Raw genomic sequence first — 18,699 nt, 5'->3', positions numbered from 1 at the left:
AATGTCAGATAGAACCTTATAATTCTAAGGTGACGACATATTCAATTCTTTAGAGTCCAGTGGCAATGTGCTTTACACCACTGAATCTGACACTATGGTTGGCCTTCATACACTTTCCAGAGCCAGGCTAAGAAGAATTCCTTTATTTTTTTTTCTAGAGGAATTTAGGATTTAGAAAAGGTGAATATGAGGTAGGTACAAAACTACAAATTGTGAATGGGTGGCAAATCAGTTTTTTCTTTGGACCCAGAACAGCTCGGTGTCCCATCACCTTTGACCTATTTATAGGCCTGCATTACAGTAAAGCAGTGATTGGTTAGTGATGAGTTAATCTCCTAATCTCTTTGTACATACAAATTAGCGTGAAACTGAGCGCACGTGCACGAACGCAAAACCCCTCCCTGCCTCCTCCCCCTAATAAATATGGTAATGAGTCTACTTTGGCAAAATCAAACAAAAAAGCAATGGCAAAAGCAAGCAGGGAAACTTCACAGATTGTGAATTAGAGGAAATTTGTCCTCCGGAATTAATAACAAAAAAAGAAAATAGAGTGGGAGAGTGTAGCTGACGCGGTTAACGCAGTGGGGTCTGAACATCGCACTGTGAGTGAATTAAAAAAAGAAATGGTCCGATGTAAAGGTGCAGGTTAAGAGGAGAACAGTGGCGCACCATCAAAGTGTGGACCGAACAGGTGGGGGAACAGGGGATGCTGAACTAACACCCTTTGAGGAGAAAGTTGCCTCAATTGTGGATGACAATTTTAGAGTTGATTTGAATATTTTATCTCAAATGGTGCCAGAGTTTAATTGACTTTTACAATTTTTACATTACAAGATAATATTATAAAATATTATAATATTATAAAAAAAGTATATAATAAAATAAATAAAATGCTAATTACAAAAACAGTCAATAAGCAGGATGTTTTTCTGAACATTTTGGTACTGGTTTTATTGTATAATTTCATATAGTTAAATTGTTTAATTCGATCGTATGGTTAATTTTTTTATCAAGAAATTAAGCCTTGTGCAACATAGAGGGCATATATTTATGCCTGACCTATTTTTAGCTCAAACTATAACAGGAGCAAAGAATTTAGTTGGTTTGAAATCGAATGTCTAATGAATGTCAAACGTCAAACTAACTTTACCGCGGTTCAACTGCATGGTATGGAAACCTTTTATATCTGCTAGCCATGCGGATGATCCCATCCTATACAGCTGGCATTGCTTGGCTCAAAGATATTTTGTAGTGTGCAATTTAACATAATTGCCTCTACAAGTCGCCAATGGAAATAAAACGAACACACACAAGAAATGCATGTACGCCAGACATGAAGTTGGCGTAGACAAACGCACATTCTCACGTTAATTTCATCATTAGTAAATCCAAACACGAGATGAAATCTGGCGTACGCAAAGTTTTGATACATGAGGCCTCTGGTGAATAAGTATAGCATTTTGATTGGTCGTGTTTAGAAAACTAAAGCAAGTAGCTTTCTGTTAGAACTTAGTGTTTTAGGAAGAGAAGTGTGCGTAGTGTTTTGTAAAACGTGTTTTATGCATTTGAAAATGAGTTCAAGACTGAGAAATAGCTTAGTTAGCAAAAGATTTGGAGATTTGAATTCTCAAGAACTGTCTTAAAGCAATCATGATACCATGCTTGAATTAAGCCCCATTCAGATTACTCAATTTTCATTGTTGAGTATGACCGTATTAGTGTCAGATTATGTGATTTTCACATAATGTTATAGGTAACAATATTGGTACTCTCACCAGGCTGTAGAAGTGCCTCGTTTATCGATCAACAACATACTTCTAAGATGACACCTCATGCAAGCGTAAACTGTTGTCATAATTCCACAAAGCTTTTTTCCATTGCTTTGAAGCAGTCCAATTTCTTTCGTTTTGCCATTTTAAAAGTTGCGTACAGAAGAAATTATGTACTCCGACTGTGACCCATGTGACAGAACCCATTGTGGATTATGGGGGAAAAGTTAAACATGCTAACTTTCTGCAATGATGTTGTTAAGCATCAAAGACATGGCATTGGTTGTCATGCACTATAACACACACCATACACGAAGAAATGATTCTTGAAAACAAATGAATCTTGCATCAATGCCCAATTGTCATTTACAAATCTCCACAGCACCCTAAATCAAGCAAAACGTATGACACAAAATCATGACAAAATCTGTTTACATTGACAAAATCAATGTAAACAGGGTTTAACAAGGCTCTGTTCATTCACAAATGTTTGTAGAATGTCTACATGCCAAGGTGCAGGATTTTATATATTAAGTGGTTGGAATACCTGAATTCAATGATTTGGTTAGCAATATAATATATAAACTCTGTGGGCTTACCTGTGTCCATTACAGCAAATATGGATAAGAGGATCGAAGGTTTGATTTCCACAACAGTGCTCGCCAAGGTTGGGACGAACAGGCAGATGGCATGTAGTGTTTTTTGGAGAATATACAACACCCCCAACACATTCTGACTTCTCAGGCATATCTAGATGCAGGATTCCATTACAACACAGAACGTTTCCCTCTGAGAAACTGTAAAGATGTTTACCACAGCACTGAGGACACAGATATACAAACACATTTTACTGGAAAATTACAGAAATCATTTAATTTTATAGAACGTTTAGGTCAAAAAGTAATAATACCTTAGTAAATTCTGATGACTTTTTGTACAGTTGCCCTGAGCAACAAATTTGTGTCTGAGGATCATAGGATCCACCATTCCCTGAAAGAGAACGAAATGGATGAGGCAATGGAATTATTGCTTGAATAACCATGCAACCACAATCATTTTCCATGGTGACTAATAATTCACTCAAGTTATACACCTGAAAAATATCAGTTTAGGTCATGTACACAGTTGAAGCTGCCAGCATTTGTTTTACATTATTATCCTGTAGCGTAAGTCATGCTTTCCAAACCACTCAGAGTGCTTTTTTATTCTGCATATTTTAAAGCTGAAAATTGTATTTTCTGATAAAAATGCCCTACACCAACAGCCGATCAGTGACAAATGTGTATAATAAGACAATAAGAAAAAACAAAAATGGAGATGGTGCTGGTAGATTTTATTTGACATCATTCTACAAGCTTTGTTTTTAATTAAAGAGCTAGTAAATTATTATGGCTCAGATCAATGTTTTGTGTTTAATTGTTCAGTTTTGTGGCAAGTAGCTGTATAATAAACAAGAAACTGAAAATCCAAAGCCCTCCAGTCTATACAACAGCCCTCTGCATTGTTAACAAAATTATTACTTAATTACCATTAATATTTACCCAGCAAAAGTTATGATAACCAATTAATAAAAGCAGTCAATCGGAAATGTGAGTATACTTGAGGTGACAACAAACATGCCATCAGAACACTGCCCCCCACCCCCCTTTAATAAAAAGGGGTACTTGTCAGCATTTTCTTGTCAAAAACATTTAATCAAAAACAAAACAAATGTGAACATGCCAACTAAGAAGGGAACTAGACTCTGTTGATTTAAGTAACAAATAGATTAGACTACAAGGATATTTACCTGTGATATTGTTGGGTGCTGTTGTAGTTTTTTCAAGTCTCACATAAACACAAACAAACAGAGAAAATGATAATAAAATAAAACTATATTTTTAAAAAATTGTTAAAATGTGTTATTTTGTTGGATTTTTACCAAACCAAATAAAATTGTTATTATTATTATTATTAATGTTATTATATGCAATAATCATCAGGCCAGATGCTAATATGTTGTAAAAACCAAAACATAGTAATATATAGTCTCCTAAAAATTATATAGTCACTATGTTTTCATGGTTAGGATTATAGAACTTACAAATACAATTCCTATATTTTCATGGGTCCCATGGCTGCGTGACATTACTTTTGCATTATTTATCATTGTAAACCTAATCAACCCATTGTAGCTGCAATTCTTTACACAATTTCAAAATTTCAAAAAATACACTTTTCACAATGAAACTGCTAAAGCATTTTGATATTTTTGTATTCAACAAATGCTGTGACTTGACAGCTTTTATTATTTTTTTTGTCTCTTAAAAATAATTTGAGGACTCATCTGTGACAGCATAGAGACTTACCCAGAGGCCTGAGAGCATTGTGGGGATTTAGGTATTTCAACTGTGAGAAAAATACTCTGATTATAACATACTAACAACACTGTTTACCATTTATTTGATATGTTAATAAAATAATAACTTTAAGAACTGTATACACACACCTGCTTTAGTCTGACAGCAAGGATCACTTTTGGGCTTTATTTTTAGGTCTAGGGGACAGCAGCAGTTGGCCTCTTTGTCAAATAGTTCCTTTCCACAACAATTCTTCTTCTTTTGTTGTTTATTCAGCAATACATCACCACAACATATACGATTCTTTGTTTGGTAAGGGTCTGTAAATTAATGTAAGAGAGATAAGTAATTCAGTAACTTAGAAAGTGCTGGTAAGTACAAGGTATAATTGTATATGCATTTTTCTGTTCAGGAGTCTTATTTAGGCATTGTGACCAGTGGGTACCCAGGCAAGGAATAAACTTTAATTCTTGCAAAGAGCAACTTGAGAGTGAGGTCTGGTACAGTATATTCTGCGCAGCTGAGAAAGTAGTACTAAAGCTGAATAGAAATACTAAAGACACTACCATCAAAAGACCTTTGTAAAAACAGTAATTAGTGTTGGGAGACTACTATAGAACTATTCTCGGACTGAGGTTGTAATAAATGACTGTCACATTCATCTGTGATAATACTGATTAATTTATCAGACAAGCATGAGAAAAACTGAGCAAAATGATGTAGAGTTGCTAAAGACCTCTGTGCTCAAGTGTGATTGAAGTGTTGATCAGGGGTGCGTTTCCCAAACAACGACGTAACTCACAGCTGAACTATCACAGTACGATACATCGGTTGGAATAAAAAGAATGATGTAGGGTTTCCCAAAACCCATAGTTTCTCTGTCGCAGATCCATCATTTGAACCACGTTAGTTATAACGTAATAAGCCCATAATGGCGCTCTAAACGGGGTGGTAACAAATTCTTTAGAGAAGAACCCCATCATTTCTTTGTGCAATTATATTGTTTTACGTGCACACACATTTAAAAAAAATCCAATATTAGTTGTGCTAAAAACATGCACTTGTATTCCAAATTAATTGAAATATGCAAATGGAACATATAGGGCCTATGTTTCCTTTACAAATATTATTGAGAACATTACAAATTCTATTCAAAGCATAAAATCACTTACAAAAGCTAAGAACATGCATTCTTATATAATATATAAATCATATAAATAAATAAATAATGAGGCTTTTTATAAAGAAATGAAATTTTATATTTATTATTTATTAAGAAATGAAAAAAAAATCATACTTTAATAATAATATTAATGATGATGATTATTATTGTGATTATTATAATTAAGTAGGATATTGTTTATTTATTTTTTTCTTGAAGATTAAATTGAGTGAGTCATTTAATTGTTTTTTTTTTTCATTTCATAAATAACAGTGAAGTGATTGTTCAAACAATTTATGTTTGTAACTACATGTTTTTATTAACCATGACTGACCTACAATGTTATATGGCATAAAATAATTAAAGATCATTCAGAAATGTGATGCTCTTTTTTTTCTTTCGCTATCACCATTTATTGTCATCATGTTCCGGGAAAACTGAAATTGTGTGGTGGACGTCAGTCACAGTAACTTTTGTTTCCTGGTTTTGTTCCGGGAATTACTCATTTACAAATTAAGCACTAGATTCACCTAATCGACTTACGCAACTGATACATTAGTTCCAATTTTGCAGGGTTATACCCTACTCCAAAGTAGGTATGGAACGATAACAATTTTCAAGGTATACCACGGTTTGAAAAAGTAAAGGTTTTAAAACCGCCAAAATTTTCTGTAATACCATTCCTAAGGTATGTGTAAGATTTTTTTATTTACTTTTTTGTTGTTGTTTTTAGGACAACAGTAACTCCAGCATAAATCTGTGTTTTTGAAACTAATGAAGACAGCAAAAGTTAATTAATCTTTTGAACTATTTAGTCGGACATATTTACTGTTCCAAACTATTATTAATCTTTCAAAAAAAAAAATATATTGTTATAAATGGGATTTTTTGTTTTTGTTTTTTACCCAGACATTTAAAAATAATATATTTTAGAGCAGTGAGAACAATACCGTAATATTTTTTTTAAGATTATCATACCATCAGAATCTTATACCGGCCCATGCCTACTCCAAAGAAAAAGCTAATTAGGTTCCCCAAAAAGAAGCATCAACTGTTTAACTAAAATCGTTCCCTGTTCCAACAATGCAAAAAAATGGGTAGCTCTGTCAATATTTCCAGAGCTAAGAATAAATTACTCTGGTATGAAACACCTATTATAAAGAACTCACTGTAGTCGATTGAACAACAATTTCAATGCCAAAGTGTGTTAAAACTAAACTATGGTAAACAATGGCAAGGTATTAAAGTCACACCAAGTGTATTGCTTACCCTTGCCACAGCATTTAGTGTGAGCACTAGTTCGAATGAAAATTCTGTCTTTACAGCAAATCTCATTTAGGGGATTGTAGGCTACAGAACCACAGCAGTAAGTCACAACCTGGCTTAATCCCCGAGTTAAATTACCTGAAACACATTCAAATAAAACACAAACCCCAATCAATATTCAACTTTTGTAAATTCTCTGTAAATCATTACTTTCACGACTCACCAGGTATAGTCCTACCGTTGCAGCAGGAGCTTTTTAAGATGTTGTAAGACTGATTTCCACAACAGTGAAGATTATTGCTGCCTTCCATCTCGCCACTAAAACCTGTGTTACTGGTGGTTTTACAAATATAACATATACATATATATATATATATATATATATATATATATATATATATATATATATATATATATATATATATATATATATATATATATATATATGTATATATATATATATACACACACACACACACACGCACACACACACACACACATATATATATATATATATATATATATATATATAAATAAACTATCACTAGTACTATTACAATAAAATAATCTTTTATGAAAAAGTAAAATACATCTATCTTAAATAATCTCTTATGTGAAGGGTGTGTGCATTGTCACTCACTGCTTCCCCCTGTCATGGTGGCAGATTCCTAAAAAACAAAGATGATTCATTATAAAAAGTGTTTTCTTTGCATAAAATACACTACAATCATGAAATTGACTTTGCATGACCTTTCGTTGTTCACATTAAACAAAATGATGAAATGAATGAATGAATGAATGAATGAATGAATGAATGAAACGTCTGTGGGCAACCTCCCACCCACCTGGCTTTATTTAGTTCTGAGATAGCCTACAGCAATTACTTTCACAATTTCTAAATAAAGAACCCCTAAAAAACAAAAACAAAAGCAAACAAACAAAAAAAACTTCCATAAGAGAGTCGAAAAAGTGAATGGGCATAAATATTCTAGCGGTCACTAAGCAAATGATAAAATAAATAAGATTTTTACAAATGGTAAATTAAAAATGCTTTCCATTTTTGTTGAATTTCTACCCCAACCGATCACTGTTTACAAACAGACTACAAAGCACATGAAAATGGTCTGTGTCACGTGTGAAAACATTTTCCAAGTTCTCAAGTTTCGACTCTAGTTATCGGTTCTTGCCAGTTTTGACTGTAGCAGGCTTATTTGTTCAAATAAATTAGCTGTTACTCCAACAAGCCTTGTTTAAAACTGCATTTTTTCGTTCGGTTAAGAATGTAGAATGTTGAAGCAGTTCCAAACAAATACAGGCATAAAACTATAACTTTATTGCCATATGCAGCATTTCCGAAGACAAAATATGCGCCCACATAAAGCCATTCTGCAACGAAATATTGAGTGACAACTTACAATGATAGATCGCTAAAGAAATAGCAGAACTCTACTCGGAATCACATTCAACAAAACAGAGCACGTCTGAACGGAAACAAAACAAAGGCTTTTATAATAACATCAAACAAACGCCAAGTAAGATACACAACATGACAAAAAAAGCTGTGTACTAGTACAAAGACCAAATCACGCTACCACACAGTCATAAAATACTTTCCCTCGTTGCTCAGTCAACATTGTATCCACTGTAGGTGGGTGTGTAAGTGTTCCTTGCTTTACACTTCCAGGCTAAGTTGCTGCGTATGCGCACACCAGTAATCTGATTCTGCACTCAGTGAGCGAGCAAAAATTCGTCACTCAACCAATGTAAAATAGTGTCCATGACTCAAATACGTCTCTCCGCCTCCAAAATAATAATAATAATAATAATAATAATAATAATAATAATAATAATAATAATAATAATAATAATAATGAAAACATAAAAAGGGAGAAAAAAAGTCTGTCGTGTACTGTTTGTTGTGGTGGTTGATTAAGGAAATAAATAAATAAATAAATAAATAAATAAATAATGATAATAATAATATTAAGAATAATAATTATTTAAATGATAAAAAATACATTATTTAGATTAATTTGGAATTTTAATGGCCAGAGTTATATAGTAAAGGTGTAATTATAGCAGTGTTCCCTTGCTTACCTTCTGCTGAGGATGTGGCAAAAATCCACAATATTGTCACCACACCTGAAATTCAATTAAATAAATACATAAAAACAATAATAAAAACTATAAAATACACATTTTTACAATAAAAATAAGAAAAATCTACAATATACTAAGCCACTCAGAATTGAAAAATGTGCTGTCATACATGCAGTTGATCTGTAGACTTTCATTGTAGCCTATACCCCTGTTCAAAAGCTTGAATTTCCAAACTAAGTGAGATGACAATTTATGTACTCCAAAAATAAAATTTAGGTCCGCCTCCACAGGCTGCATCACTGGATTAAGGAAGGATCACATGCAATTTGTGATTCCTAGCAGCACCTAAAGGAAATTACAAGTATGGGCATTATATTTTATACCTCTAGAGCTTCAGATATGATGCCCTTTTGTAGTTTTCATTTGGCTAAAAATGGATCTGCATGAAATTATGTAAGTAATCCCCACAGCTCACTGATAAACCCTAACACGGTAGTAATATTTTCTCAAAGGTTTCTCCTGTAAAGTGTACTACATAAAATTGCTTTGGAAAATTGCCATTGCAAAAAAAAAGATAAAAAAATAAATAAAAAAATAAAATTAAAATAAAAAAACAGGTGGCAGCAAGTCACTACAAGAATGATTCAAAATGACAAGCAAGCTACTGATAATTTTCTGAATGGGCAATTGATCACTGCTTTTCATGTTTTACACATTCCAAATGTTTCACACTATACACATGTGATGGGGTTGGTAAAAATGTTAATTAACAGTTTATGAACGCATTTCTGAATTAAGATATTTCTAAAATAATAATAATAATGATAATAATAAAAATGATCATAATAATATTAATTCCATTATTAATAATGATGATAACAATGATAATAACATTATAATTATATTGTTGTAATTATCAGTTACAGAATTATTTTATTTACTTAAATATGTTCAAAAACAGCCTCCCTTCCTCTAATATTGCCTATACTGTTTGCTATTTACATATAAACATTTCATACAGGCAAGTATTACTGTTGTATCATATCCACATATCCAGAATCAATGGTTTCCCCAGATCATCACCAGAGGTCACCATCACCAGAATATTGACTGTCTCCCCAAGCTCCACTTCCTTCTATCCACTGAACACATTTTCACCTGTTCCATGTCATCTGGATTATTTTAGTCACACACACACACACGCACACACACGCACACACACACACACACACACAATTTCTCCTGATAACTTCTTTGGATTACTGTGTTTTACTCTGGACTGTTTGCTCATTTTTTATTCTGTATGTTTTCTGCCATTGATCTTTTACTGTGCTGTACATATTTATCTCTGCTGCCTGCCCTCGCCCATTGCTTGTTTACCTACACAGATCTGTTTGTCATCTACATTCTTCACTGCGTGGATATTGTTCCTATGTTCATACTTACAGAGCAAGCCTGAAAAAGAACAATTGTTTGCATTATGCTGAAAGTATGAGATTTGCAGCCTTGAATGGCTTCCTTTTGAGAAGGCTCATGTTAACTATGCTAACCTCTTAACCACTTAGCCTCATTACATTTTTGACAAATATCTGTATTTGTATAAAAAAGTTATTCCAATAATACAATTGCAATATCTCTTGTTAGAAAGAAATATCTTGTCCAGTGTCTGCATGGGTTTTGGAGGTCCAGGGGAGGGTCTTCAGCTTGCTTAGAAGGAGGATGGTCAGGCGAGCGTACATCTGACGGTAGTTCTGGATGAACTGTCAAGAGAAGTTTGCTCCTGGACAGACAAAGCATACAGTGCATCCAGAAAGTATTTATCCCGCTTCACTTTTTCCACATTTTTTATTTTACAGCCTTATTCCAAAACGGATTAAAATACATGTATTTCCTCAAAATTCTGCACACAATATCTTATAATGACAATGTGAAAAAAGATTTTTTGAAATTGTTGCAAATTTATTAAAAATAAAAAACCTGAAAAATCACTTTATAAAAGTATTCACAGCCTTTGCCATGAAGCTCTAAACTGACCTCAGGTACATTCTGTTTCCACTGATCATTCTTGAGGTGTTTTAGCAGCTTAATTGGAGTTCACCTGTGGTAAATTCAGTTTATTGGACATAATTAAAAAAGGCATACCTTTGTCTATATAAGGTCCCAGGGTTGACAGCGCATGTCAAAGCACAAACCAAGCATGAAGACAAAGGAATTCTCTGTAGACCTCCGAGACAGGATTGTCTCGAGGCACAAGGCTGGGGAAGGTTACAGAAAAATGTCTATTGCTGTGAAAGTTCCAATGAGCACAGTGGCCTCCATAATCTGTAAGTGGAAGATGTTTGGAACCACCAGGACTCTTCCTAAAGCTGGCTGGCCATCAAAGCTGAGTGATAGGGAGTCAGAGAAGTGATCAATAGCCCGATGGTCACGTAGTCTGAGCTCCAGTGTTCTTCTGTGGAGAGAGGAGAGCTTTACAGAAGACTCTCAGACCATAAAAAACAAAATTCTCTGGTCTGTTAAGACTGAAATTGAACTCTTTGGAGTGAATGCCAGGCATTACGTTTGGAGAAAACCAGGCACCGCTCATCACCAGGCTAATACCATCCCTACAGTGAAGCATGGTGGTGGCAGCATCATGCTATGGGAATGTTTTTTTAGCAGCAGAAACTGGAAGACTAGTCAGAATTGAGGGAAAGATGAATGCAGCAATGTACAGAGACATCCTGAATGAAAACCTGCTTCAGAGTGCTCTTAACCTCAGACTGGGGCGACGGTTCTTCTTCTAGCAGGACAATGCTCTAAAGCACAAAATATCAATGGAGTGGCTTTACAACAACTTGGTGAATGTCCTTGAGTGGCCCAGCCAGAGCCCAGACCTAAATCCTATTGAACATCTCTGGAGAGATCTGAAAATGGCTGTACACCGTTGCTTCCCATCCAACCTGATAGAGCTTGAGAGGTACTGCAAAGAGGAATGGGCAGGTGTGCCAAGCTTGTGGCATCATATTCAAAAAGACTTAGTATTGTCTCAAAGTATTGAGCAAAGGCTGTGAATACTTAAGTACATGTAATCTTTTTCAGTTTTTTTTTATTTTTAATAAATTTGCAACAATTTCAAAAAATCTTTTTTCACATTGTCATTGTGTTTTTTTGTGTAGAACTTTGAAGAAAATTTAATTTAATTCATTTTGGAATAAGGCTGTAACATAAAAATGTGGAAAAAGTGAAGCGCTATGAATACTTTCCGGATGCACTGTATACCCAACATTTAGGGAATTTAGCAGCCGGTGAGTAGATGGGTGATAGCTGAGGGGGTAGGGTGGCTGCCTGTTTGCTAAAAACATCCTGGAACACCATATATTTAGATAAGACTTTGGGAATATATTGGGTCTTATGGTGCATATTACAGAAAGTTTATTTATTTATTTTTAATTAGGTCTTAAATTAAGATATAGCCAGAGAAGTAATATCTAGTTTACATCTATGCTAATACATTACTTTAATATCTTACAATGAAATGACCATTAATAAAATGTTAAAGAGTAGCAACATTTTTGTAGTCTGTCCCCTTGAGGGCAGCTATAATGCTGAAGTGGGCCTTAGTGAAAATGAGTTTGGCAGTCATCCATCTGGTGTTTGGCGCAGTGAGCATGTTGACTTGACTGAAGAGACCATCTGTAGAAGAGCTTACTTTGGCATTCACATAAAAAAGTATTGCAGAGTCTTGCATCAGCTGAATCATGCAAAAAAGGAGGAAAAGTCTGTCTTTTCTTTTAACCCTCTGAAAATGATCAATAATCCCTGAAAAAACCTTTTTGTTTTTCCATTTGTTTCTCTAGTGGGCTGTTTAAGGCCACAGAAGTCTCTCCCAGAGTTTAAAATAATAACGAGGGAAACACTTTTGCACGTACACAATCTTTGGTATACATTAGTCTTTGTTTTTTTTCTCTGCATTCTTTTTAAATGTTGGAGACCCCTTTATCAACACTGAAAAAACTGACAATGAATGAATGAATGAATGAATCAATCAATCAATCAATCATTGCACTTATATAAGTGCCATCTGGACCTTTTAAATATGAAGACCATTAACAAAAGCCCTGCTCACACTATGGAATTTCAGCCATGAACTGGTCATTTGAGACAATTTTGGAAAATTCTAAAAGACTTTTGAAATCTTAAGCTAAAACATGTGATCTTTGATTGTTGCTTTTATATATTCCTAGACAGCCACTTAATGGCTGTTGCTTGATTTTTCTTAGATTAATTTCTGGCAGTGTCAGTTACACTTTCCTGTAATGTGACAACAGCTGTGACAAGTATCAATCCAAGAACCAATAGAAGCCCCAAATGTGATGGCGCAACAACAAACCACTGCGGGGAAATGTCAAATGTCTGCGGGGAAATGTCTTTTTCCTGGTTATATTATTGAGGCACAAAGAGCCTTTTGTGTGCAAAATCGCAGCTGCAGATTGTTTATGTTTGCTTTGTGGAATCATTTCAGAATGCAAGGTAGAGAAAGTGTCACAGATGGATGACTTTAAACTCCAGGTGAGTTTTCTTCCATGTTTGGCACATCTTCACTTTTTTTTAAACGTTATGACAGCTAAGATATTAGTTGGACATGGATGTCATGTTAGTGCAGTCTGACATTCTACAATCATTTAGGTTTCTAAAAAAATAAATCAAACAGTGTGAGCCTGGCTTAAGTGGCATTTTAGTCTTAAGTGCTGTTTATTCATGTAATTGATACTTCTACAGCTATTTCAACTTAAGTATAAAAGCAAATGATTAAATTTCTAAAGCTAACAATAATTTTTACTCTCCAAGTTATTTAAGACAGCAGGTCTCTCAAGTGGTTAGGAGTTGCTAGTAGTGGCTTGTGGTGGAACTATGGAGAACAGAACAGTGATTTTTTATTTTTTTTATTCCCAGTGAGCTTATTGATTAACCAGTGATACTCTGAAACCATGATGCGGACACATCATGCTTGACTGCGGAAAATTTTCACTTAGCAAAAAAGCAGCAACTGGGTAGCAATTCAGAATTTGCCACTTCCCTTGTGAAACATTTAATTATTTAATGTGTCTCGTCTTGAGTGCCTGACCACAAATGCCCAAAGATCTTTTGGCACACTGAAGGGGTGTGCATTAAATCCGTTGAAACAAAGAGGCAGTTCCACAGGTAGTTCTCTCAAACAAGCTTGAGAGAAGAGTTGGTATCTTACATTTTGTATTGAGGTGAAAGATGTATGTGAAATAAGTGTGTTTTACTTCAAATTATATTTCTGAAATATGATATGGCTGAAGTCCTGTCTTGTGGATATGATTATACGTGTTACTAGAAAGACATGTTATTATGCAACTGTCAATCAATTTGGTGGGCGGGGAAATCCTCACTCCTACGTCACGTTGAAGTGGGCATTAAAATTGCAGGAATTTGGATCTTATGTTAACGTCAGGATAACATTTTAAATGTCATTATACCATTTTATAACAGTTTATATCCTTTCAATATGACAGTGGACACACTATACCTGCACACAGTTCTGTCCAAACGTTGATTTTGCATTATAGGTGCCCTTTAAGAAAAGAGTCCTTTAATTTTATTAGTTGTGTTTTCTATCACAACCTAAGTGGAAGCTCATTATTGAAGTACTGAAAACAATTACATCTAAACATGACAATATGGTCACTTTCATGCTGAAAAAGTCCATCCTGGTCAAGGTGATTTCTAATGTCTTGCTTATTCATTACAATTTGTGGATCGCTGATTTAAAGTGTAACTGCTTACAAATAGGAAAATGGCTTGACGAGAAGTTAACATTTGATGTCCATATAGAATGTGTCATGATTACCAGCGATCTCTAACCACCAGAGGTCGCTGGTAAGCACTCACCCTCAGAATAACCTATGGACTACAAATCCGCCATTCATGGACTACATTTTCATACATGCACTCCATTCCACAAACACACATGCTTCCTCATTTTCACTGATTACACTTGCACCAGCTGAGGATTGTCAGAGACTGATTACACACACTATTTAAACAACACACACACTCCCTGCCTTTGCCGAGTCTTGTTTAACTGTAAAGTGACATTACAACGCGTTTCCTTAGTCTTGTTTCTCCGTGTGTTTACCCTAGCCTTGTTTACCTAGTTATCCCTGTATGCTGCCTGCCTTCCGACCTCTCGCCTGATACTTTTGACTACGATTCTGGACTGCCTTTATACATCTGTTTGCACCTGTGTTGACCATTGCTTCCCTGATTTTGAATAAACCTGCACTTGGATCCTAAACCTCAGTTGTCTCTGTCACTCCCCGTGTTACAGAATGCTTGGTTAAAAGACTGAGACTGGGTTTTTGTTTCGACAAAAAAAATATATATATAAATTAATTTCAAACTAGAAATCTAATTATTCATTCTAGGTTTTTACCAGCCTGATCTCACGAGATATAAGTATTTTACGTTTTGTCAGTTTAGTGGCTAATTCATACAAATTTGTAAGAGTTCAGTCGTACGAAAATGTATGATTTTAAAAAGGAGGCGTGGCACCCAACTCCACCCCTAAACCCAACCGTCACTGGATGATGAGCAAATCGTAACAAATAGTACGAATTAGATCGTACGAATTGATCCGAATTAGCCACTAAATCAAAAAGTTACGAATTGCCGTAAGATTGCGTTGGTTTTTACCCATTTTAGATTATGGCAGTACTGTTTACATGTATGCAATCATCATTCTGCATTGTGTTTTATATCTAACGCTTACTCGCACACCTACCATTGCTTGCTGTACAGTAATGTAGGCCGGTCCTCCTTACATTAAATAAGGAAATCACTTATGTTGTTGTTTATTGTAAATGCATTGTGGGGTATGATTCCAAAATATATTCTGTTTTTTTATACTTGGTCAGAAAGAAAATCAGCTACTCTGCTCCTGAACTGTGGAACAACTTTCAAATTAATACACCACAAGAAGCAATTCCATCTTTAAATCAATTTGAAGTTTATTGCACCTTGAATTGACTGAGCCTTGTTGTTGTTTTAATTAGGAGGTTTATGTATAATCCCTGTGTTGTTTTATGGTAATACAAATAATAACATTACATTATCTTAAAACTAGGCTTTTTTGTATGGTCATCTTGGCCAGGACTCCCTGGAAAAATAAGTTTTTATTAATCTCAGTGGGACCTGAGAAAGAAAAGAAAAGAAAGAAAGAAAATGGAAGGAAAGAAAGAAAGCAATATAGATAGATAGATAGATAGATAAATACCTTCCTTCTTGTTGTGAGACAACAGAGCTAACCCATGAGCCACTGTGCTGCAAATAGTTGCATGTTAGCCAAATATTGTCCTACCAATTAGTAAACACTTATTATGCTTTTCTGTAAAAATCTCTATTTTCAAAAGAATACGCTTGAGACTTGTTTTGTTGTTCATGTATGATGTCAAAATGTCTGTACTCCACTAAGAATCCAGTTCATGTGAGGTTTTTTGTGTGTGTGAGAAAACAGTTAATGAGTGCACCTTTAGATGAAAACATAACATGACTTATTATTTTCACATTGTTCTATAAACACATTAGGGTGGTCTTGAGAAACTGCACCCATGCTCCTGCTTCACCCCTTCCTTTTACATCAAGCTATCTGTATTCACTGCCCAAGAAAACGTCACACCCAGAACAGGACTTAATATTGTCAGTGTATATTTTGGCTTTAATTATTATGGAGTAGCATAGCCATAAAATTTACAAAAAATAAACAATGCATTGAAGTTTTGATAAAAATCAACCATGTGGTTGAGGTAATAAAAATCCATTATAATAAAATTTAAATCAGAATTTTATTTTTTTTTTCTCATTTGCAGAACTGAAGTGCCATCTAACCTGACCGGCTGATATAAGAGAAAACTGAGAAAAAGAGTTGTATAAGTGCTGAAAAAAGTTCTCTTCAAGGAGATTTATTCTGCATCATGAAAAGCAATACAACCACAACAACTCTGTGTGATGATATCAGATTGTGAAATCCAGCCAATATTGTGGTGTGACCTCATAGATTGGACTGTGAAGCATACAACTGCATCTAAATAAAGCAGAGTGTCTTCTCTTCAGCAAGCGCTCTGTGTGTAAAAGTGTTCCTTTGTCTGGTGTTATTTGTTTCCAAGCATAACTCACTTTATCTTGAACAACAGCAATTTAGAGAACATTTTAACGTTGATTATAATAAAAAATGCTTGCAACCACTCAGGCTGGCACACGCCTGTATATAACGCTACATAATTATATGTTTGTCTACATACAGTGGCGTTTGTCTCATCCATATCCCTTGCTGTTTCAGGAACTGCCACAATGCAGGAGGTTTGGGCAGCAGTGGTCTGGAACCTTTCAGAAATAAGACAAAAGGAATTGTGCGCTTTCATCTGAACTAAAATTATGAATCTTGCACAATGATCATGGGTTTTATTCCTAGGCCAGGGATGGACTTGGACACAATTTCACAATTTTTGCACATCTGTGGTCATCAGCCTGTCAAATTGAGCAAAGAGCAAAGCAATGGATGGTTGATGTTTCACTACAAGATGGTGACAGAAAAGAATGAAGAAGAAGAAAGTTCTTGGGGGAGAAAAAGTTTTTCTCAGAGTAAATTTAAAACTACAGCTGAGCAATTCATTATAGAATAGTTAAGTGACATTCCAAGTTGATCTCTCTCTCTTGTATTGCTGTATTTATACCATAGTAATCTAGTAGTGTTAGCTTTGCTTTGGGTTTTTTGGGGTTATTTTTTGTGAAATCCCGATTGCAACAGGGAAATACTGAGAGAGCTCTTTAGACTGATGGCGTTTCATGCCATTCAGACTTATAATCTTAAAATATTAGAAAAATCATATGTTTTGTTATTAGTTAGACATTACAATACATTATGCAAGAGCATCATTCAAAAACTAGTGCTAAATTGACATTTGTGAATTAGCAACCGTGTCTGCTGGTCTGACGGTCAGCTGCAGATGTGAATGAATGGCAGAAGAAAGTAATTTCTACATTACTTCTTTTTCTTTTTATATACACAATTATGCCATCAAATTGCTGTTTAAACACAGTATCACATGAGTAACAGTGCAATATGGCCATATATCGGCACTAAGACACTTGGCCTGTAGCCTCAAGCCAACGCAGGCCTCCCAGCAGTGCCGATATACAGCCATATCACACTACTACTTCTGTGATATTCCTCATATATCACGTATTTAACCACAGTTCAGCTGGACATTGCTCAATAATACAATTCTACAATTAAACTGTCTGGCTACATAGTAAATTTGATAACCCAGAAGATCCCTTTGGATTGGTTTGCTTTCACTTTCAAATTCACTAGTAAATGCACTTTTGCCAGTGTAAAAAGGGATCTTCCATGATTCCATAGTTGTTTAGATTGCAACTATGTGGTTTATTTATAAGAATAGTGCCTATTTTAAAATATTTATAATTTCTGAGAGACATTAGCCTGTCTTTGAGCAGAGCAAAGATGGCCACAAGATAGCAACAGAGAACGCATAATAAGCCCTTAGAGGATTAAATACAGCGTAATTTCTAACTACAGCTGATCAAATCATTATTAAACAGGTAAATGACATTCTAAGTCAATCTTTTTTGTATGTTGTAGTGCTGTATTTATATCATAATGATTGTAGTGTACTGAGTGTAAGATGGGACTCGCATGTATGTATTTTGTGTTGGCCACTCTTTGTATAACCCTGAGTTACTTTTTGGTTGGCCATCTGTTTGTGTTTCTAATGCATCTCCTGTTGTCCTTACTGTAGACTAGTCCAGTAAAAATGAAAGAAAGAATAAATGCCTACATCAATCTGGCTGTGTTGGCACTGCTTTGGCTTAGATAATTATTGATATCTCCCGATTGTATCAGAGAAATACTGTGAAATCTCTGTACACTGATGGCATTTCATGCCATTCAGCCTTATATTTTTTATGTCAGCAAAATCACCCATTTTGTCATGGATTTTGAGACGATCTGTGTTTGATTCACTTGTTTATATACATG

At 34.8% G+C, this 18,699-nt stretch overlaps 1 protein-coding gene across 7 annotated transcripts in view; it reads right to left on the bottom strand.

Annotated features, from left to right (window-relative positions):
• Nucleotides 1-18,699, bottom strand: part of si:ch211-195m9.3 (galaxin) — a 49,223-nt gene that overhangs the window by 14,867 nt on the left and 15,657 nt on the right. The window contains exons 1-10 of one of the 7 annotated variants that reach the window (XM_056478332.1): nucleotides 8,806-8,966; nucleotides 8,634-8,678; nucleotides 7,177-7,204; nucleotides 6,760-6,869; nucleotides 6,540-6,674; nucleotides 4,258-4,428; nucleotides 4,118-4,157; nucleotides 3,559-3,596; nucleotides 2,680-2,759; nucleotides 2,369-2,589 (exon numbers count right to left, since the gene is read on the bottom strand). In XM_056478332.1, coding sequence (XP_056334307.1) covers nucleotides 2,369-2,589; nucleotides 2,680-2,759; nucleotides 3,559-3,596; nucleotides 4,118-4,157; nucleotides 4,258-4,428; nucleotides 6,540-6,674; nucleotides 6,760-6,869; nucleotides 7,177-7,204; nucleotides 8,634-8,678; nucleotides 8,806-8,830 — 893 coding nt within the window. In that variant the 5' untranslated portion in view covers nucleotides 8,831-8,966. Of the gene's footprint in view, nucleotides 1-2,368; nucleotides 2,590-2,679; nucleotides 2,760-3,558; nucleotides 3,597-4,117; nucleotides 4,158-4,257; nucleotides 4,429-6,539; nucleotides 6,675-6,759; nucleotides 6,870-7,176; nucleotides 7,206-7,381; nucleotides 8,247-8,633; nucleotides 8,679-8,805; nucleotides 8,967-18,699 lie in introns of those variants that run through there. The other 6 variants (XM_056478335.1, XM_056478331.1, XM_056478333.1 and 3 more) reach the window with 6 other exon arrangements.

Source organism: Danio aesculapii, chromosome 18 (genome assembly GCF_903798145.1).
Source record: "Danio aesculapii chromosome 18, fDanAes4.1, whole genome shotgun sequence".
NCBI classification, from domain to species: domain Eukaryota; kingdom Metazoa; phylum Chordata; class Actinopteri; order Cypriniformes; family Danionidae; genus Danio; species Danio aesculapii.
The sequence above is the reverse complement of the archived record's forward strand: the minus strand, read 5'-3'. Positions and strand labels throughout refer to the sequence as shown.